This window comes from Hyaena hyaena, unplaced genomic scaffold, assembly GCF_003009895.1.
Source record: "Hyaena hyaena isolate Hyena2069 unplaced genomic scaffold, ASM300989v1 scaffold_838, whole genome shotgun sequence".
NCBI classification, from domain to species: domain Eukaryota; kingdom Metazoa; phylum Chordata; class Mammalia; order Carnivora; family Hyaenidae; genus Hyaena; species Hyaena hyaena.
In genome coordinates this window covers 705,077-728,265 of record NW_024081465.1, presented here as the reverse complement: position 1 = coordinate 728,265, position 23,189 = coordinate 705,077, and the positions used below count along the sequence as shown (strand labels likewise).

The 23,189-nt window shown below is 42.4% G+C and overlaps 1 protein-coding gene and 1 pseudogene across 1 annotated transcript; one reads left to right on the top strand and one right to left on the bottom strand.

The window, feature by feature from the left end:
- LOC120222061 overlaps positions 1 to 23,189 on the bottom strand; it is a 169,038-nt pseudogene that overhangs the window by 9,222 nt on the left and 136,627 nt on the right.
- On the top strand, positions 15,104 to 22,700 carry LOC120222062 (putative protein ZNF720). Its single transcript, XM_039219747.1, has 3 exons — positions 15,104 to 15,147; positions 21,977 to 22,103; positions 22,591 to 22,700. Exons 1-3 carry the CDS (start codon positions 15,133 to 15,135, stop codon positions 22,698 to 22,700), a joined length of 252 nt encoding a protein of 83 aa, XP_039075678.1. The 5' UTR covers positions 15,104 to 15,132.

The following is a 23,189-nucleotide window of genomic DNA, read 5'->3' as shown; positions in this document are numbered from 1 at the left end:
ATCGAGTCCATTCTGCCGTCTGAAAATCTTCCTTGTCCCTTCTTATTCTTTGCTTAAATTAGAAATTTAAAATTTAAAATAAATTTTAAATAAAATTTAAATTAAAATTTAAAATAAAATTTAAAAAAATGTTTTTAATGTTTATTTTTTGAGACGGCGAGAGACAGAGCCTGAGCAGAATAGGGGCAGAGAGAGAGGGAGCCCCAGAACTTGAAGCGGGCTCCAGGCTCCAAGCTGTCAGCACAGAGCCAGTCATGGTGCTGGAATCCACGGACCGTCAGATCATGATCTGAGCTGAAGTCATATGGTTAACCTGTTAGACTTCCCTTTCCAAAGGAGAATCACGGAGAACAAAGCCCACAAAACAGAAAAGGAATTGGTTACTCGGGTTTATTTTAGTCCAGCCGGATGGCCCCTCCTGAGCACCTGAAAGTCCTAGGAAGAGAGCCCCGCCTACACATAGCTCAGGGTTTATGCAGGGAGAGGGGCAAAACCAGGCTGCAAAAGCGAGAATTCAGTGGTTAGAGGTGGGGCTTGCTTAACAGTTGCTTGAAGAACATGTTTGACCGTTGTAATCATTCTAATCACAATGTTCCTTAAGGATCTACATCTCAGGGACCCCCTGGAGCCAGGAGGAGCTAGGATGCTCAGTCCCTGATCTTTTACCAGAATAGACATCAAACAATGGTTGGTATTTCATCTGGAAGCCCCTCACCTTTTGGCCCAAGGGAATTTTTACAAACGGACTGAATTATCCAGGTGCCCCTAAAATTGTTTCTTAAATGTTTATTCATTTTTGCAGAGAGAGAGAGGATGAGAGAGAGAGAAGAGGGACAGAGAGGGCACAAGAGCAAGGGAAGAGCAGGGAGGGGGGACAGAGGATCCGAAGCAGGCTCTAAGCTGACAGCAGAGAGCTGGATGCAAGGCTGGGACTCATGAACTGTGAGATCATCATTTGAGCTGAAGTCGGTTGCTTGACTTACAGAGCCACCCAGGCGCCCCTCTTAGCCTTCTGTGTTTTCAGTGAGGAACCCAGTACCACCCAGAACACCCAATGAACAAGGCTTGCAGCACAAAGGATTCCTGTCCAAAACGGGTGGATCCTGTATTTACCTATAAGCCCCCTTGCCCTTCCTCTAGGTGGGCGTGCAGTTCTGAAGGCCCTAACCTGCCTCAGTCTCCTCAGCCTGGCAAAGCAGGAAAGCTACTGTTCCTCTTTCTCCCACATTCTCTCTTTGCATTTCCTTTTGGCTCTGAAGCCTCAAGGTCAGTTTTCAAGAATGGAAGGAATGTGTAGGAGAGGAAAGCTTTTTTTCTTCATCTGTTCTCAAGTCTTTGTCTGGTCTAATACTTAAACTGACATAAGACAGGTTCAAAAGAGAAAAAAAATTCTTAACTATAGGAACATGAATGATACGAGGCTCAAAGAGAGGCAAGTGATGCTTATGTGCTATTGTGAATTGAGGAGAAGGGGTAGGGATTGAGAATTTCAAAGAGGGGGAAGTCCATTCACAGGAACAAGGAAAGAGTAAATGTTGGGCAAACAAATATTTGCCATGCCAGGCAGGCAAGTCTTTCTAAAAGGTTCCTGTCTGGTATTAGCTCCTTTCTGAATACAGGTCCCTTATCTAATTTATTCTTGGTATAAAAGCCTCAGAAAAGAAGGGAATCTTTCCCTTTGCACCAACAGAATAATTTTAGAGGACATTAGTTAAATTAAATAAGCCACACACCGAAAAATATACTGTATGAAATTACATATATGTGGAAACTTAAAAAAGATAAAATTATTAAAGATTAGCATATTTCAGGGCCTGAGGATGAGGAAATGTTCAGACATGGGATCAACCGGTGAAAGGTTTTCTTATGCAGGATGGGTAAGCACTGAACGTTTAAGGCATGGTGACTATACTTAATACTAGCGTGTTGTACACTTGAAATTTTCTAGGAGAGAGTTGCCTGGGTTGCTCAGTTTGTTGAGCATCCAAGTTCGGCTCAGATCTTGATCTCACCTTCTATTTGTATGAGTCCCGTGTTGGGCTCTGTTCTGACAGCTCAGAGCTTGGAACTTGCTCAGATTCTGTCTTCCTCTCTCTCTCTGCCCCTCCTCGCCTCCCGCTCTTTCTTTCTGTCAAAAAAATAAGTTTAAAACAAATTTTAATTAAAAAGAAATATGTTAGGAGAGGCTATCATAAGTGTTCTACACACACACACACACACACACACACACACACACAATTATGAAAGATGAGTCAGATAGATTGTGGTAATTACTCTGTTAGCAAGACTCAAGCGTGTAAGAGCACTGGCTCCAGACAGACCCACTTCTGTCACTTACGACTGACAAATTCCGAAAGCAAGAAAGAAGACTTCCACTACCTCATTTTGACCTCAAACTTTCCCACTGGGATCCTTCCAGCTTGTCTCCTGGCTCAGTAGGAAAACCCTGAGGACAAAGCCCCGCTGAAGGGAACTTGAACTACCCTTCAAGCCACAGGGACTGCCCTGAGCCAGAAAGACCCATCCCTGATTGACTGCTAAACAGGGACAGATTTAACCCTCACTGACCAGCTGCAGGTACGCACTCCATTTTGATCCCTCTTTCCCTTCCATACACCGGGGTTTCCAGCCTATCAGACAGAGTCTCTGAGACATTAGTCAGCTCTTTTCGCAGTGTCGGCCTCCCTGAAATAACTCTCTTTCTTATGTCACCACTTCTCATCTCTCTGCCTTGGGATTTTGTCTATGTCGAGTGGTCTGATGGACTTGATCTGTTGAAGACCCCAGGTGCCCTTGCAGCCCTCCCTGCACACCAGGGAAGAAGGGTGAAGTGGTGAAGAAGCAGGGAGAAGTGGTGGCAAAACCAGAAAGGGGTTTTCTTCAGGGAGGCCAGCACTGAGAAGGCAGTGGACTAACATCTCAAACACTGTGTCCAAACTGCTGAACATTCTCCTAGGTTCATACAAAGAAAAGGTAGGGCAAAGGGTGTTGGTCCATGCAGGTGGTGGGGGAGGTCAAGCCGACCGCTGCATGGCTGTCAGGCATGTGGGGTCTTGCTGGCTCAGGGGAGTCCCTATTGCTGGAGGAGGTAGTTTCCTTTCTTACCTGGGATGCTTTGCCCAGAACGGTAAGCCTCTGACACTTGATTTCTGCTCAGGTGATGATCTCTCAGTTCATGAAATCCAGACCCACGTTGGACTTAAAGGTTTTATCATATTCTCTGCAGTTGTTGACTTTCAACCCAAGTATATATACTCTGAAGTCAAGGAAAGTCTGAGAAATGGTTAAAGGCTTCAGCAAATACTTTACATCTGTAAGTTTCATGCCAGTATGAATGATCTCATGCCCAGGAAGGCTACAACTCCACATACATACTTTGCCACACTCTTTACATTTCTAAGGTTTTCCTCCAGTATAAACTCTGTGATGTGAAAAAAACTGAGTACCGGTTAAGGGGATTGTCGCATTCTTTACATATATAAGGTTTTTTCTCAGAATGAAAATTCTTTCATGAGCAAGTTTTGAAGACTTTGTCACATTTACTACATTTGTCAATGTTCTCTCCACTCAGGAAACAATGACATTTAATAAGGTTTGAGCTTTGATAAAAGATTTTCCCACATTTATTTATTTCATATTCATTCTCTAGAAACTGTGTTCTGTTTCTTATTATGATTTGTTACTTGGTTAACTTTATTCCCAGATTTGTTGCATTGATAAGTTCTGTCTCCATGGTAAACACCTTGGTAATTATTGAAGACCGGGTCCTCACTAAAAATCTCTCCAATTTCACAACACATGAAATGTTGCTCCAAATTCAGTATTATGTGATCCTACTGAACAGTGATGGTTGGGCAAAGACCTTCCCATAATTATCAAAATTAGAGACTTTGAAACCAAGAGATATTAGTCATTGGTGACATGGTAATAAACACTCAAAAAAGAACAGCTCATATTGATCATATTTAGAAAAATGTTTAAAAATGAACATGAGGGGGGTGCCTGGGTGGCTCAGTCCGTTGGGCATCCGACTTTAGCTCAGGTCATAATCTCACTGTTTGTGGGTTCAAGCCCCGTGTCCCTCTCTGTGCTGATGGCTAGCTCAGAGCCTGGAGTCTGCTAAAGATTCTGTTGTCTACCTCTCTCTCTCTACCCCTCCCCAACTCATGCTCTGTCTCTCTGTCTCAAAATAAATAAAATATTTTTAAAAAATTTTAAATGTACTTGGGTTTTTGTATTCCTAAAGACATTGTTCCACAAATACATCTGTTTGAAAGTGGGATTTCCCCACAAATGGTTCATATCCTCAATCTTTTCTGGCACTGAGGATTTCATTGGGGGTAAATAACCCAGTTTAGTTCTATCCAGCAAAAATATTCCTTCTGCTCTTCCCTCTCCCCTTCACCTTCCCAATATTTCACTAACTGTAAATTCAAAAAGTCACACTTGCTGTGTCTTCCTAATAGCACCCCACAGAAAGGTTTTTTTTTTTGCTTTTTTTGGTCAACAAGCCCAAGATGTGATCAAAAGGCATAACCTAAAGTTACCACATAAATGTTCTCACTTACTACATTTACATAAATATAGTATCAGGTGCAAATGTAAAACATAAACACCCATCACAGGACATCAGCAGATTTTGCTGGTAAAGTAACTGGCCATGTCTATTCATAAGGTTAACATCACCAACACTTGTCTCTCAAGTACTGTCTGTGTAGCATGGAGCAACTCAATTGGAGTTTGACTGACAACATTACTGCTCTATCGGTCAGTAAACTTCAAAAGAGCAACAAAGATGTGATGTTTCAGGCCTGTGATTGGTGGTCTTTAGTGGGCAACAAAGGTACTTGTGTGAAGATAAGATGGTGAGTGTATGGGGCTCCAGGGTGCTGGGTCTGTTTTCCTTCACATAGTGCTACTGATTCTAGGTCTATGTGATGCAACACTGGGACTGGCATGGAAATCTAGGATGCTATTTCCGTGGCTCCACGCCAAACCTGAAACGTTACAATTTCCTAGGGGGGGTTCTAGAACACATAATTTCAAAAGCACATGAAAGATCATGGAGCCTTAGTTACAAGGTTCTGAGTCCAGTATTTCCATTGGACTAACATATGGAGTTTCAAATATGATCATCACCAATACTCTGGCCCTCCGATTCTGTCAGTAGGTCTCCATGGGAGCCACAATGTTCTTTTAATTAAATGCTCAGGATGATTCCAAGGAAGGCCTTGGTAACGTATGAAGACTCCTCAGAAACTTATTAGGGTTGAAAGCTGGCCTTGCTCCAAGGGCTAGAGACTTAACAGTGTGTCCTCTATAGGAGCCTGTGATGGTGGGGTCCATGCGGCACAGATGTCCCATGCTGTCCTAGAATGTGTGTGTGGGGGGGGTGTTGGAGAGGAGGCTGCCTGAAGACAGGGAGAGGAAATGGAGTAATGGTCCTGTTGGAGGAGCTCATAGGTTTTGAATAGCTCCCAACACAGAAAAGAGGAGGAAGTTGGGCCTTTTTAGTATTTTAGTATCCTTCCTGTAGATGAGCAGTTAACGCATATAGAGGTTGTGCTTCAAAGGCAAATGTTTATGATGCGACTGTGACTTCACAGGTGTCTCCTGAGAAGGGAAGCTGGCACACAAGGAGTAAGAGTGAACAGTCTGGCTCTCAGGTAAGCCTTCATCTCTGGTTACAAGCTGTCGTATTTCCCTCCTGAAATCCCATTGATTAAAAACTGCAAAGGTGTCTTTGTCTACTTCTGATATTTTTGTCTTCTGAGCGCTTTCACCCTCTAAAATCATCTTTTTAAAAACTGAGACTGAAGTCTAGCCCTTTAGAATATTTCTTGGCTATAATCCAGAGCTTAATCTCCATTCTTCCCAAACTGGCCTCCAATAGGACATGAAAACTGCAACTGTTTAACAAATGTTTATTTAATTGTGCGTGCGTGTGTGTGTGTGTGTGTGTGTGTGTGTGACAGAGAAAGAGAGAAAGAGAGAGAGAAACGGAGGGAGGGAGAGAGAGAGGGAGGGCAAGGGCAAAGAGAGAGGGAGATACAGAATATGAAGCAGGCTCCAGGCCCTGAACTGTCAGCATAGAGCCGGATGCGGGGCTTGAACTCACAATCTGTGAGCTCAGGACCTGAGTTGAAGTAAAGATTTAGAAGAGTAACCGAGTCACCCAGGCACTTGAAAGCTAACAGTTTGAATTACTGTCCTGCAACCTTTAAAAATGTTATTCTTGGGAGAGATCTGCAGTGGAGGGCATTGAGTCCGAGATTCATATGGTGGATGGACTCCTGTACTGAGATATCAGTGAAGGAGAGGATAGTTAGGTTCCATTTGGATGCTTTATCTACTCTGTGGGGACAGGGATTAGTCCTAATGCACGAATAAGCAAGATGGACATGCAGCCCAGAAAAACTCAGAAATTTTGGAAAAGAAACAGAGTCGTGTTCTCCAGGATGCAAACTAAAGAAATACATAAATAAATGTGGTATTTATTAAATACCCTAAATATTAGGGGGATATTGATGCTATTTGTGGTATGGCAATTGTATAAACCCACTGTTTTCTCTTAATTAGATCACATTCTAATTTATTTTGGGGCAGCAACAAGAACACAGTTGTGATAATGTGTCCTTCCGTGTGCCCCAGGCACTGATACCTATTGGGCACCTCGGTGGCTCAGTTGGTTAAGTGTGACTCTTGAGTTTGGCTCAGGTCATGATCTCATGGTTCACGAGTTCCAGCCCTGCATCGGGCTCTGCACTGACATCGAAGAGCCTGCTCAGGATTCTGTCTCCCTCTCTCTCTGCCCCTCCCCTGCTTGCTCTCTATCTCTCTCAAAATAAAATTGAAAAAAAAACTTTTTTAACTTTAAAACATTGGGTTCATTACAATTGATGTTAATGTCTTCTACTTGGCTTGGTGCTCTCTCTGCCACATTCCTTTTGTATCACATGAACATGTCTCTTAGTCATTCGTATGGATTGGATGGATTTACTAAGCCATGTGTAGAAGCCATCACATTAAACTGGAGACTCCTTCTGAGTTTCTCTTTGCTTGTAGTTTCCACTGGAAAGTGAAGGCTCTCTGAGTTGTGTACTGGAGATACTGAGTTCTGGGACAGGTGATTCTGAGTCAGTGAGGTTCCAAATTGTAAGTTTTCATTGCATCTCCTTCTCATGTCACAGACACATTTTTTCTTCACTTTTTTGAATTTTCGGAAAAAGGAAACAATGATCACATAGTTAGCAGATGGGGTGTCTTATAGCAGAAACACTGGAAAAATTTTTTCAAAGAAATACAAGACTCAGGAATAGTAGCTGTTTTCTTTATATCATTTTGTCTCTGTGTCCATACTGTAAATAAATGACAGAAACATAATCATCCACAAATATATCGATAAGCTTTATGTCACTGAAAATTTCTTTTTGAGAATGTTTCTTCATTTAAGTCACCAAGATAATATTCTGCTCTGTCATCTTCAATGTGTATGTGGCACTTTTGAAAAGTGTAGATATGGGGCGCCTGGGTGGCTTAGTCGGTTAAGCGTCCGACTTTCACTTAGGTCATGATCTTGCGGTTCGTGGGTTTGAGCCCTGCGTCGGGCTCTGTGCTGACTACCAGCTCAGAGCCTGGAGCCGGTTTTAGTCTGTGACTCCCTCTCTCTCTGACCCTCCCCTGCTCACGCTGTCTCTCTCTCTCTCTCCTAGAAATAAATAAAACATTTAAAAAAAAGTGTAGATATGTGCAGGTGTGCCTGGCTGGCTGGGTCAATAGGGCATGAAACTTTTGATATCAGGGTTGTAAACTCAAGTCCTACATGGGTGTAGATTTTACATAAAAAAATCTGGAAAAAAACACAGAGTAGAATTTTAGATAAGTGTATAAAATGTAAAAGGTAGGTCAGTTTTGAGTGGATACTTTCTTGTTTTCAGCATAGTTCTCAGTTTTGAAACCTAGCATGAACAGAATTTTACACTTGTCTCTGTACATTGATAGTGAATTTAGTTAGATAAATTCTAGGTGAGACAACCTAGGCTGAAATGCAGTTTCTTCCTTTTTAAAAAACTTTTTTAATGTTTTCTTTATTTTTGAGATAGATAGGGGCAGCGTGAGCAGGGGAGGGTCGGAGAGAGAGGGAGATACAGACTCTGAAGCAGGCTCCAGGCTCTGCGCTAGCTGTCAGTACAGAGCCTGACATGGGCTCGAACCCACAAACCATGAGATCAAGACCTGAGCTGAAGTCGAATGCTTAACCAACTGAGCCACACAGGTGCCCCTGAAATGCAATTTCTTGAGGAGATGTGTTCCTGGGTACTTCATTGTTCACGTGCCTGACTCTTGATTTTGGCTCAGGTCCTGATCTCAGGGATATAGGATGGAGAATCTTAAGGAGTCTCCATCCTCAGTACAGAGCTCCATGTGGAATTCCTTCTTTCCCTATGCTCCTCTCCCCATTTGTGCTTTCTCTGTCGCTAATTAAATTAAGTCAATGGTTAACTTGAAGAAACACCTAGCTTCTTACATTTACTGGGTGTGTGACAAAATATTCTACAAAGGGGAAGAATAATATGTTTTGTCCACTAGACTATTTGTGTATGTGTGTTGATCTATGTAAACTTTTAGAATCTAGCCTTACTAATGCTCAGAAAGTATTCAGGTTGCCTGTCTTGCTTTAAGCTGTAGAGTATGGAATTGCTTATAAACTTCATTCATTTCTTTTTCTTTGATAATTCTTTCCATAGAATTCTACCTCTTTGTTATTTGCTGATGCCGTGTTAGAAGCGCAGACTCAGTTCCCATTTTTACTCCTGAATCAGACAGACCCTGATCTCTGAATCGCTGTTGTGAAATTCTAATTCATATTAGAATTTAATACGTACAGGGGTACCTGTACAGGTGGCTCAGTCAGTTAAGTGTCTGACTTCAGCTCAAGTCATGATCTCGTAGTTTTTGAATTCAAGCTCTGTGTCAGACTCTATGCTGACACCTTGGAGCCTAGAGCCTGCTTTGGATCCTGTGTCTCCTCTCTCTGCCTGCCCCTCCTCTACTTATGCTCTGTCTCTAGCTCTCAAAAATAAACAAATATTTTGAAAAATAAGAAATATATATTTTGATAACTACATTTCTAACCCGTTAAAACTTTCTATCTAAGAAATAGACACAACTTATACTGTACAATATAAATGCAGTCCTCAAACATGTGTGTACCTCTGTTGACACCTTCCGTTCACAGTTTATCTTGCAGAAATAGAGAGTGCTCTCAGTGGTTCTGTGAATCCTATGCCATCTTGGTACCTCAAAGGAAGAGAAGATATAAAGTATATAACTGTTAAAAACGGCCTTACTGGAGAAAGCAGGAATCTCACCGAAGCCAGAACCATTGATTTCAGCTCCTTCCTTTCATCTGAGGTACCACTCTGAACACTGCCTGTGTCCACTTGGTGACTGTGGCATTTATTGCAGGGGCTGCTGACATTCAGGGATGTGGCCATAGAATTCGCCCCAGGAGGAGTGGGGATGCTTTAGCCTCCCTCAGCGAGAACTGTACAGGGGTGTGTTGTTATAGAAATATGAACACCTCCTCTTCTTGGGTGAAGATGACTTCCTGTATCTAACCTGACATGAGTTGCCTCCATGGTGTGTTACACATAGAGAATACACTAGGTGGAATTGTCACTCAAAGGAATCTTTATTTACAACGAATAAGGCAATTGGGAGAGTAACTTCCAACATTGAGGATCGAAGGGAAGGGGTGAGTACTTCATTTATTTAAGACTCGAATGAAAGAGGAGTTTTGTCATCCTGTGTAGAGGTGGGTATAAGGCAGCTGCAAGCACATGTATACTTAAGAAAGCAGCTTAAATGTGTATACGATGTTATATTAATGAAGGCTGTGCTTCCTCCGTGGGTGGTGATTTTAACGTTAAATTGAGGTACTCCTAAGTGTGTGATCCTTCATAGTCTGTCTCCTAAGTGAACCTATCATGGATCTAAACTGGTCTATGCTGGCCAGTGCTCTTGTTATTTGCATCCAAAAGATAAACTTAATCCCCAAATCCAAAGTAATGTAGAAAAAGAACCAAAGCTGGAAGTATCACAATTCCAGACTTCAAATTGTATTACAAAGCTATATTCATCAAGACAGTATGGCATTCTCAGACAAACAAACCCACAGATTAGTGGAACAGAATACAGAACCCAGAAATGGATCCACACATCTATGGCCAACTAATCTTCGACAAAGCAGGGAAGTATATCCAATGGAAAATGACAGTCTTTTCAGTAAATGGTGCTGCGAAAACTGGACAGCAGCATGCAGAAGAATGAAACTGGACCATGTTCTCACACCATAGGAACAAATAAATTTAAAATTGATGAAAGACCTAAATGTGAGTCAGAACACCATCAAAATCCTAGAGGAGAACACAGGCAGAAACCTCTTTGACCTTGGCTATAGCAACTTCTTACTAAACATGTCTCTGAAGGTAAGGGAAATAAAACCAAAATGACTATTAGGACCTCATCACGATATAAAGCTTCTGCACAGTAAAGGAAACAACCAACAAAGAAAAAAAAACAACCAAAAAACCAACCACCGCTGGAATGGAAGACGATATTTGGACATGATATATGGAATAAAGGGTTCTTATCTATAATCCATAAAGAAATTATCAGGTTCAAACAAGATACAAATAATCCAGTGAGGAAATGGACAGAAGACACAAAGAGACACTTTTGCAAAGAAGGCTTCCAGATAGCTAACAGACACAGGAAACGGTGCTCAACACCATTCATCATCAGGGAAAGATGAATCAATACCACAATAAGATATCACCTCACACCTGGTGACGAAAACTAACAACCCCAGAAACAACATGTGTTGGTAAGGACACGGTTAAAGGGGAATCTTTTTGCCCAGCTGGTGGAATGAAAACTGGGGCCGACCCTCTGGAAAGTAGCATGGAGGATCCTGAACAGATTAAAAATAATATTATTGCATGACCCAGCGTTTGCACTATTAGGTATTTATCCAAAGGATACAAATATGCTGATTTGAAGGGGCACATGCACTGCAATGTTTATAGCAGCTCTATCAAGAATAGTTGAATGTTGGAAAAAGCCCAAATGTCCGTCAGTTGATGAACAGACAAGGAAGAAGTGGTATGCATATACAATGGAATATTACTTGGCAATCAAAAAGAATGAAATTCTGCCCATTGCAACAATGTGTGTGGCCCTAGAGTGTGTTATGCTAAGTGTAATAAGTCAGTCAGCGAAGGACAAGTATTATTGTTTTCACCCATATATAGATGTAAGAAATAAAGCAGATGAACATAAGTGAAAACAGAGAGAGAGGCAAACCATGAAAGACTCTTGAGTATACAGAACAAGTGGAGGGTTGCTGAAGTTGTGGTGGGTGGAGGGATAAGCTAATAGGGCGTTGGACATTAAAGACGACACTTCTTGAGATGAGTAATGAGTGTCATATATAAGTGAAGAATCACTGTGTTTTAGTCCTGAAACCGATACCACATAGTATGAAAAGTAACTTGAATTTATTTTATTTATTTGGTAAGTATATTCAGCTATTTTGAGAGTGAGTGAGCAGGGGAGGGGAAGAGAGAGACAGAGAGACAGAGACAGAGAGAGAGAGAGAGACAGAGAATGAATCCCAAGCAGGCTCCATGCTGTCAACGTGGAGCCCAGTTGGGTCCTCAAAGTCACGAACCCTGAGATCATGATTTGAGCCAAAATTCAGAATCAGAGGCTTAACCAACTGAGCTACTGAGCCACCCCACCTAACTTGAATTTAAATAAAAGGAAAAAAAGGAAACAAGGCCAAAAATATCTCCCAAAAGATATGTGCACCCCAAGTGTTTATTGCAGCGACAGGAGCATTATTTACTGTAACTACCAAATGGAAGCAAACCAGTGTCCATCAATAGATGAATGGAGAAAGAAGGTGTAGTATATATATACAATGGAATATTATACAGCCATAAACATGTAGGAGTTGTTTTCTATCCTCATCATTGCCTAAGTATTTATCTTGTTGAACATTGTGTGTGAAGCTAATGGAAGTAGAGAACCGATCGTTTCATAAGGATACAGACAGTGATATTTCGTATATATTAACAGTATATTTGTTTTCTTACTGTTTTACAACTTTACATTCAAATACTTACATTACAGCACTAAATAATACTTAGTTTTGAATTGGAGAAACTACATTTCAGCCTAACATCATAAGTAGTTCTGTTGTTTTAAATTTATTTTTGACAAGTGGTTTGAAGAAAATGTAACAGTATTTACTTATTAATTTTTTTTAATGTTTTATTTATTTCTGAGTGAGAGAGAGACAGCATGAGCAGGGGAGGGTCAGAGAGGGAGGGAGACACAGAATCTGAAACAGGCTCCATGCTCTGAGCTGACTGTCAGCACAGGACCCAACGTGGGGCTCGAACCCATGAACCGTGAGATCATAACCTGAGCCGAAGTCGGAAGCCCAACGACAGAGCCACCCATGCGCCCCTGTGACAGTATTTCTAATACTGCATTATGACTATGACTATGACTGTATTACTATATGCCATCAACAATTTTATAATGAGCCACTCATTAGTGTATTGGCTAGTCTACATTGAAGCAACTGTATTGATTGTACTAGGCTACCATCAAGCAATTCCATTACAGCTTCTTCCTTATCAGTGCATGAGTCATGATAGCTATCAATAAATATGAATTTCTGGGGTGACTGGGTTGCTCAGTCAGTTAAGGATCAGAGTCTGGGGCCAGCTGCAGAGTCTGTGTCTGCCTCTATCTCTGCCCTCCCCTGCCCATGCTTGCTGGCTAGTTCTCTGTCTCTCAGAAATAAACAAACATCAAAGAAAAAATTTTTTAAAGAGGGCATTCTATTTGGAAAACTATTTGGCATTGACCTAGGAAAATAAACTTTCTTACTGAAGGGCAGCAGTTTGTCACCTCAAATTATGTCTCTTTGCATGAGGATTATTTTAATCTGACAAAGAAAAAGCTCTGAAACCCAGGACATTTCCTTTGTAAGAGACATTTGCATGTACAAGGGAATGTTCCATTTGGAGGGTGTGTAAATCTCCAGAAAATCTGATCAATGGAGACACCATGGATTTTCATCTGAGCAACAAACTGAGACTTGGTTCCTGTGCTTTGCCTGATCACCTCCCCAAATGCTTCCCAACAGGATCACCTGTGGAGTTTCAAGAAGGTTCCTTGCTGCTGCCCTGCCCCTCAGCTTCCCTGAGGTGGGTGGAGGGAAACAACAGTGGTGTTTTAGTGAGGTGTTCCCCGGGATTCTGGTGCAGGGCCGTTTACCTCAACACCAGGGATTACTGGTCTCCTGCTTCAAAGTATGAAGAGTGGACACAAAATGAGCAACAGACAAAAGTTGATTCGAGTAAAGGCGAGGGAGAATCCTAGGAAAGCTCTCAGTAAAGGGAGGGGGCATTGCAGGGTGAAAACCCAAGACAATAGGCAAGACCCTTGGTTTTATTGTTGTGGAAATCTGGTCTGGATCGCTGGGGGAAGAACTAAGCCCCTCTAGGAGATCTTGGAAGGGAGGAGGTTATTTTACACCTGTGGGCTCAGAGATCATTCTCCAGAGGACTGAGCTGGGAACAAAGGCGGTCATTTGCTTATAAAGTTAAAAGAAGCCCACTCATAAGGGCAGTGGCGTTTAAAGCTGATTGGATGTTTAGGGGTAGGTGACTTGGGGTCATGGCTATGCACAGGTAAGGAAAGGAAGTGTGAGTGGGGAGCACGCAGCCTGGGCAGTTTGCCATTATGACCTCTATGACCTCAAGGAGTTTTCCTTTATTTTCTCCATCAGGATGAGGGTCAGGTCTCTCCCACCGTCGTTCCCTTCCCCCCTGTTCCTTCTTAGGTCCGACACTTACTGGCTTCATGACTGTAGGTGCTGGTTTTCCACGGCTGATTGTCTTCATTTCCATTGTATGAGGGGTGGTCTAAGGCCATACAGTTCCTTGTGGGTTGTTTTTTTAATGTTTATTATTTTTGAGAGAGAAGGAGATAGAGAGCAAGAAGAGAGGGGCAGAGAGAGAGGGAGACACAGAGCTGGAAGGAGGCTCCAGTTCAGAGCTACCTGCACAGAGCCCGATGCGGGGCTCGAACTCACAGACTGGAGATCATGACCTGAGCTGGAGTAAGCGACTGAGCCACTCAGGGCCTCCAGTTCCTTGTGGGTCTTATGTTTTAGGGTCTACTACTAATTTGTAGTTAGGTCATTAGTCAAATTCCTTGGGGGAACCTGAGGGGCAGTAGGTGGTGACTGTCACATTCTTAAGTGAAACCTTACACCTGAGGGGGTTTTGCTGGGATCAGACACTCCCAGCATTGTTCCAAAATGTGTTTTCTCCCCCACCCAGAGACCTCAGGTCCTAATCTTTCCCTTTCTGCCTACTGAATCCTATGGTTTTGTATCCCAATTCTAAGTGAGTCCCAGGGTTAGGCAGGAAGGCTTCCCATTAATTTATGAGCGTTGAGAGGTGCCGGGGTGGCTCAGTCGTTTAACCATCTGACATCAGCTCAGGTCATCATCTTAGCGTTTGTGGGTTTGAGCGCCCCTTTGGGCTCTGTGTTGCCAGCTGGGAGCCTGGAGCCCCCTTCAGAATCTATGACTGCCTCTCTGCCCCTCCCCCAACCATGCTCTCTCAAAAAGTAAATAAAAATAAAATTTTTTTAAAAGAATTATGATGTCTGGTACAGGCTTTCCTCAGGGAGAGGTAACAGGTCTCCAGTTAAGGAGTCGGGGAGAGTCAGGTCCAAGTGCACACGTTTTCTAGGCTCAAGCAGAATTTGTGGGCCTCTGCAGGAAGGGAGGCTCTTTAAACCAGAGAAGGGAAACTCAGGGATTGGTTCCCAAGCAGGAGCTCACAGTTTTTGAACAGCTCCTGACACAAAGGACTAGGAAGTTGGGCCTTCTCTGCATTTCAAAGCCCTGCCTGCAGGCAAGCAATTTACTGGGGAAGAGGCTGTGTTGGTGGCTTCACAGCCATTTTCTCCTACTTCAACTGGAATTTCTCAACAAAGATCTTCTGAGAAGGAAATCTAGACCAGAAGGTGAAAGAAGAAATGGCAAGTTCTCAGGTAAGCCTTGTGGGCCTGGCTGGAGGCCCTGTTGTTTTTTTCTGGGGAAATTCCATGCACGTAGGAATCGCGGGGCACCTGGGTGACTCAGCCAGTTGAACATCAGACTTTTAATTTGAGTTTAGGCGATGATCATGGGGACCTGTGTTCCAGCCTTGAGTGGGGGTTAAGATTCTCCCTCCCTTCTTCTGTCCCTCTTCCCTCAGTCTGCATTCTCTTCTCCTTCTCTCTACTTATCTCTCTCTCTCTCCCTCTCTCTCTCTCTCTAAAAGTGTGGTCGTGTCTCCTCACTGAGGATAGAAAACACTAAGACAACCTGGCTATATGAGTACCTGACAACGTCCCTCTTGAACTTGTAATAAGAGACACTTGGTGCAACAGCATGTTTGTGTGTTACCGTATATGGGAGACACAGAAGTAAAACATATATAAAAACTATGCCATGTGGTGTTCAGGGCTCAGTTTTTTGGGTACAATCGGTAAGGTTTTGGAGTGAAAAAGGACTCCAAGGCAAAAGGTTCCGCAGAAGGAGTTTTATTGCCTGCACCCTCAGCCAAGGCCAAGGCGAGAGAATTTACGGGGACAATTTTATAGTCTGTGTCCCCGGGCAAGGTTCCGCGACCCCGGAAAGAGGGGAATTGGGGAAGTCGCGGCCTGGTTGGGTGGTGGTGGGGGTTTTATAGCCTGTTAGTGGGGGTTCAGATAACAGGGGCAGTCTCTTGACTGGAAATGTCCAGGGTTGGAAAGTTTATATTTCTGTTTACCACCGATGTAGTAATGGCCACTGATGTAGTGGCGGGAAGGTCAGCCATCCAATAACATATTTGTAAAAAAAAATTATTAAAAAGACATTACACATCTAAAAAAAAAAAAGAAGGTCAGCCATCCTAAGAAGGTCTGCCATTCTGTGGTATCTCTGCCCCGCCTCTCAGCCAGCCCAACACAATGCCAACTGAATTATGCCAGCAGCATTGAATTTCTTTCCTGGAGAGAAAAGTCTGGGTGTGAGAATCCCACTACAACAGAAATTTCAAAAAAGAAGCCAATTACTTTTTTTAGTTCTGATGGTTCTCCTTTATGTTTTCACCTAGTTTTTACGTTCTCAGAAATGATACTCAAGGTAGGTGGTTAGAACCCTCCTCCCTTGTGTCCCAAAGACTCCTGTCCCTTCTCTCCAAGCTGCCTTCCAGCAGGGCATCGACAGGTGTCACTTTGAAATAAATTCCTGCAAGTATTGAAAATAGTCCCTTTGTGACAGATTCAGACGGGAGGGTGTTGAGTCCAAGGTTCCTGTTGCTGATGGGGTCTGGCCCTGGGGTTGCACTCAAGGAAAATCGTTCCGACTTAGTTCTGATCTCAATGCTTTCTCCGCTCTGGGTAGAATAGGATTCTGAAAATGCAAAACACGTAGGATGGATAGGAGGCATAGAATAACCTGGAATGTTCCTTTTCGTTAGGATGTGGAAAAGCTACTTGAGAATATTGTAGATATTACAAGACTTGGAAACTATATGTGACTGAAGGCTGAATAAATCCACTTTATCCTCAAAGTTGTTTCTATTCTGACTTGCTGTTTGGGGGTCACAAGAACACACCGGTGGTCCTGTGTCCTAGGGTGTGCCTCAGGCACTGAGATCGCTTTGTTTCCATAGAGCTGACGTTATCTTCTTTTACTTGGCTTTGTGCCCTTGCCAGATTTCTCCCCTGGAATGTTCATATTTTCCTTCTTATCCGTTGAAATGTTTTTCAGGCAGATTCCCTGATTGATTTCCAGACACCACCATATTTAAAGTGGAAACTTCTTTCTCCCAGTTTCACTTTCCCTGTAGTTTTTTTCCCCAAGTTTACTTATTTTGAGAGAGTCAGAGAGAGCGAGAGCAGTGGAGTTGTAGAGAGAGCGCATGAATCCCAAGCAGGCTCGCCAGGGTCAGGGCAGAGCCTGACTCGTGTCTCAAACTCAAAAAATCATGAGACCTTGACGTTAGCTGAAATTAAGAATCAGATGCTTAACTGACTGAGCATCTACATGCCCCCTTTTCTGTTGTTTCTGGTGAGGAGAACAAAGGCCAAAGAAATGTAGATAAACTTAAATTTTCTTACAACTTGCAACCCACTGGGAAATACTGGAGACTGGCAGAGGAAGGTAGTCCTCATGGAATTTACAACTGCTTTAATGTCACTGCTTTTCTATAGGCAAAAAGCAAGCCTAGGTTGACAATAGTCAGACTTCCAGGATCCAGTGAGTTTCTTTTACCTATGAAAAGTCCATTGGAAACTTATATTTCTACCCACCGTACTTAACATATATAATCCCTGGCTCCTCGGAATTACCCTGCAGCTTATTCTTTCCACAGACCCTGTCTCTGTGCTTTAATCATCTCAGCCTCATTCACCCACCAAAAAGGTCTCAGGAATACTGTCTTGAGCATTTATTTATTTCTGGGCCACCTCAGGTCAGTTTCCATGGGGCAATGAAAGCTCTCACTTTTGTGTAGTAGATCTAATGACTTCTGGGATAGAAGTTCTAAATCAGACTTCCAGCCCTTCGGTTTTTAGGTCATTGCATAGTCATGGCACAGACATACTCTTCTATGTACTTCTTTGTGTTTTCCTAAAACGAAGAATTACACTTCTGAATTTTCAAGTGAAAATTCACTTCTTTGAACACCTTAAAATCCCCAAGTACCATAGGGCACAAATGATGATTGAAACAAGAGCTTTCAATGAGGGGCTCCTGTGTGGCTCAGACAGTTAAGTTTCCACTCTTGATTTCGGTGCAGTTCATGATCTCTGAGTTCATGAGCTAGAGACCCATGTCAGGCTGCAGCTGACAATGGCAGCCCTCTTGGGATCCTCTCTCTCTCTCCGTTCCTGTCACGAACTGCTCTCTTTCTTTTTCAAAATAAACAAACATGAAAAACAAAGGCCTTCAATGTGTCTGGGTGGATCAGTTGGTTAACTGTCTGACTCAACTCAGGTTATGATTTCACGGTTCATTAGTTCGAGTCCCACATCTCTCTCTCATGCCCCTCACGGGATTTTTCTCTCTCTCTCCCTTCGTCTCCATCAATTGTACCCTCTCAATAAAAAAAAAAAATAATAAAAATCTAAAAAAATAATAAAATGAAAGATATCCAAGAAATATTATGTTACGGGATCATTAAGTACTATGGTCAAGATACTATTCTTGAGTTACTGTATGATACAAGACAGGTAATTTATTGACATAGCAGAGGGACAGGACCCGTGGACAGAAAGCACTCTACTTTAGCTGCAGGTCATGTATGTTCATGATGGACGGTAGATGCACTGAGTATTCAATCACAAATCTTTTGAAATTTGTACTTGTTATTTTTTAATAATTTTTGAAAAAAAAATTTTAAAATAATTTCTTCTTTTCTGAGAGAGAGAGAGACAGCATGAGCAGGGGATGGTCAGAGGGAGAGGGAGACACAGAATCTGAAGCAGGCCCAAGAATCTGAGCTGTCAGCACAGAGACCGACTCAGGACTCAAACACTGAACCATGAGATCATGACCTGAGCCGAAGTTGGATGCTTAACGGACTGAGCCACCAAGACGCCCCTGAAATTTCTACTTCTAAAACTACTTCTCCAGGATTTTTCTCGTGCTTATCTCTCATTTCAATTTTAACAATTGGTGAGACATAACAGCACTCATAAGACACTTTTAAAAATGCAACATCCAGGGGCACCTGGGTGGCTCAGTCACAGCCTGGAGCCTGCTGGGGATTCTTACCGTCTCTTTGCCTCTCTCCCTTCTACACCATGCTTGGCCATTCTCTCTCTCACAATATAAATACACATTAAAAAAAAAAAAAAAAAGAATGCAAGAAGCAGTCTTTTTGATGCTTCCCCAAAGTATGCAGGCTCTTGGTGCAGGTGAACATATTTCTGTTTGTATCCCCCATCATAGAAGACTCAGAAATAGAAACTGCTATATTTATATTATTCTACATATTTGTGTTAATAGTGTGAGTAAAATACCTAAGCATCATCATCGATGACTAAATTGAGGAGTTTCATGTCACTGAACTGTTTTGTGTTTGGTGGCTTTTTTATTTAGTTTTGAGAGAGACAAGGACGGGCAGTGCAAGAGAGGTAGAGAGAGAATCCCAAAGACTCCACAGTGTCAGCATAGAGCCAGAGGTGTGGCTTGATCTCAGGAACCTTGAGATCATGACCTGAGCTGAAATCAAGAGTTGGACACCTAAATGACTAAGCCACCCAGCAACACTCATTAAAACTGGCTTTTAGGGGTGCCTGGGTGGCTTAATCAGTTGAGCGTCTGACTTTGGCTCAGGACATAATCTTGTAATTTGTGGGTTCAAGCCCTGCATCGGGCTCTGTGCTGACAGCTCAGAGCCTGGAGCCTGCTTCAGATTCTGTGTCTCCCTCTCTCTCTGCTCCTTCTCTGCTCCCACTCTCTCTCAAAAATAAAAATTTGAAAAAGAAAAAACCTGATTTTTAGTCTCCCTGATAATTTTCTATTATATCACTTTTAATGTTATATAAATACTTTCAAATTGTATGGATGTGTGCATGCAGTGTATAAAGGTAGATTAAAAAAATTTTTTTAATGTTTTACTTATTTCTGAGAGAGAGAGAGTAAAACAGCATGAGAAAGGGAAGGTCAGAGAGAGGGAGATACAAAATCTGAAACAGGCTCCAGGCTCTGAGCTAGCTGACAGCACATATGCTTAACTGACTGAGCCACCCAGGTGCCCCATGGGAGATCACTTTTGTGTGCATACCTTCTTCTGTCATTCTTATCAGGTTTGACACCTACCATATACATTGATTTAGGGTCCCTTATGTATATTGATCTGTGTGTCATTTTAGATCATCTCTAGGTCAGTTAACCTGAGTCGTTACTGTGTACCAGATATTGACAAAAGATTCAGTAAAAATAGAAAAATAAAGTCTTTCTTCTCTTAGATTGTTTTTTCCCATGAATTTATGAGAGATTATTAGATGCTCACTACTAACCAGGAAAGGCTTGGAAAACCTTGTTGTCTTTCTTGCTATTGTAGTAGAAACTGTAATTGCTATAAAACTCACTCAGTTCCAAGTCCTCCAAGAGATCTTGGAGTTCTTCCTCTGTGTTCCTGAAATACGAATCCCTTGGCCCATAGACTACGGCCTTGTTAGGAATGTAGACACCTACCTTTCCCAGAACTCCTGAACAGAATCTGCATTTTAACAAGATCTCCAATGCACTGTTGTGAATTCTTATTCATGGAAGAATATGCAAGTATATTTGTAACTCACCAACACTTTCCATTAAGAAATAGACACCACATGGTTCAGTTGGCTAAGCATCGGACTTCAGCTCAGGTTATGTTCTCTTGGTTTGTGAGTTTGAACCCCGCATTGGGCTCTGTGCTGACAGCTAAGAACCTAAAGCCTACTTTGGATTTTGTATCTCCCTTGCTCTCTCTGCTCCTCCCTGCTCATGCTCTGCCTCTCTTTCAAAAATAAATAGTCACAAAATTTCTTTTTATATTGAAACCTCATGTACTGCATGATGTAAATACAGGATTCAAAAATGTGTCTCTGTTGATCCATTCATCTTATAAATTCTCTTGAATAAACACAATATTTATTTTGTTCATAACTCAAAGTTAAAGAATATCTAAGAGCATAATACTGTGTTACAAATTGTCTTAGTGCAGAAAGCAAGAAACCCCTCTACGTCAAAACTAGTTCTCCTAATATAACTGTACAAACAGGAGTTTAGTCCTTGGTGAATCCTAAAAAAGTATACCAGGTGGAGATGTGAGACAAAGGAAAATTGATTTATAGGAAATAAGAAGATCACAGGGTATAATTCCAAAGCAGAGACTCACAGTGGTAGGGAGATCTTTTCCTTTTTTTTTTTTTTTTTGGTTTGTTTTTAATTTTTCTAAAAATTTATTTGATACACAGAGAGGGCAATGGGGGGGGGGTGGCAGAGAGAGGAAGATAGAGAACCTCAGAGAGTTCTGCACTATCAGCACAGAGCCTGATGCAGGGCTAGAACTCATAAACTGTGAGATCATGATCTGAGCTGAAACCAAGAGTCAGACAACTGAGCCAGTGAGGCACCTCAGAATGGTTTCCTTGTATTTAGGGTTAGGGTAGATATTTAGAAAGGAGAGGCTGTGGATAAGGTGGCCAATGAGACTTCAGATTACAGTTCTATACATTCTCTGTATGTTACGCAGTAAATGACATTTGTGCTCCTCCTTGTGTGGAGATTTTAGTATTATAATGCAGTAAAAGGGTGGCTCAGTCCCTTCAGCTTCTGGCTCATGATTTAGGCTCAAGTTACAATCTCACCATCTTGAAATCAAGCTCCAACTCAAGGTCTCTGCTGAGCCTGGAGCCTGGTCAGAATTCTTGTCTCTGCCCCACCCATATCTGTGCTCTCTCTTTGAGGAAAGAAACATTTAAAAATGTATATAATGAGATAATGGTAACTACCCTGACTCCATGCTTTTTTCTGATACTCATCTCCATAGATGGGAGTCAGGGGATAAGCTCAAACTGAGCCTTTTAAGATCTTCTTCAGGGCAGTCATTACCTTCTTTTGGTTACTTTCTGTTTCTACCACAGGACACTGTGACCGTGGGGTGTTTTGCTTGAAGTAAAAGGGAGGTGTAAATAAGAGGCTACTAAAATGAGGGACTAAGGTCAGTGAGCACATACAGGTAAGCTGTGAAGATCAGGTGGTGGGGCTCAGATGGTGACATTTAACTTTCTCTCATAGGTACCATAGGTACCATTATGACCTCATGTGTCCCCTTGGTAACTGTGGTATTTGTTGCAGGGACTGCTGACCTTCAGGGATGTGGCCATAGAATTCTCTCAGGAGGAGTGGGGACACCTGAGCCATAGTCAGCGGGATCTGTACAGGGATGTGATGTTAGAGAACTATGGACACCTCCTCTTCTTGGGTGAGGACAACTTCTAGATTTCCCAAACCACACTCAGGGGTTTTGTTACTTTCTTTGAAGGCTGTCTCTTAGAATCTTTCTCTTTGCATGACTGAGATTCAAATCCCTCCAGTAAGGGAAAGAAGTAGGGGTTTGTAGATGTAGAGAAAAATCTTCCTGATGTTTCCTTTCAGGTGAGTTTTCCCTTCCTTAGGGTATCATCATCATTTCTTAGATTAATGGCAATTCTAAACATTGGGTGGCATTAAATGGTATTTCCATCTTCAATACAAATTTCTACCCATTATGGTATTGGTAATACTTGGAAGTGGAGATCATGATGTGAACCTTGGAAATCTCTCCTGTTTTCCAAAGGGACTGGTGGGCAGGAGTATTTAGGAATGATGTTCCAGAATTCTAGAATGTCCTCTCTTCTCTACTGAGGCCAATACTGGGTTGAAAGGTAGAATCTCCAGCAATACTTCTATCCCGTTGTTCTAACAAACAGGTCTTGTTGTGTCAAAGCCAGCCCTGGTCATTTTTTTGGAAGAAAAGAGGGAGCTATGGGATGTGAAGAGAAAGGACACAGTAGCCTCATGCCCAGGTAGGTGGGAATGAAGGAAGCAGATGACAGAGGTGAGGTTCCAATGTGAAGGAGGAAGAGACAGGCCTTAAAATGTGGTTTGAGCAGCCCTTCTTAAATGGAAATTAGTTTGAGAAACCTAGTTTCATGTGTCTCCCTCTCACACAAGGGCATGTGCTTTCCAACACACCCCACTCTCAGCTTCTCTAAGGATTCTCCTTCAGTGTCACCAAAGGTCCTTCACATCCACAGTGAGGGCCGCCCTATCTCATTCGTTCTCCATTCCTTTGAGGGTTTGGGGAAATCTTTGTAGTTATGAGGAAGTCTGTTAATTCATGTCTTAGTTCGACTCAGGTCATTTTCTCACCATTCGTGGGTCTGAGCTCCGCATCAGGCTCTATGCTGACAGCTAGCTCAGAGCCTGGAGCATGTTTCAGATTCTGTACCTCCCTCTCTCTGACCCTTCACTGCTCACGCTGTCTCTCACTCTCTCAGAAATAAATAAAACATTCATTTCCTGAGTT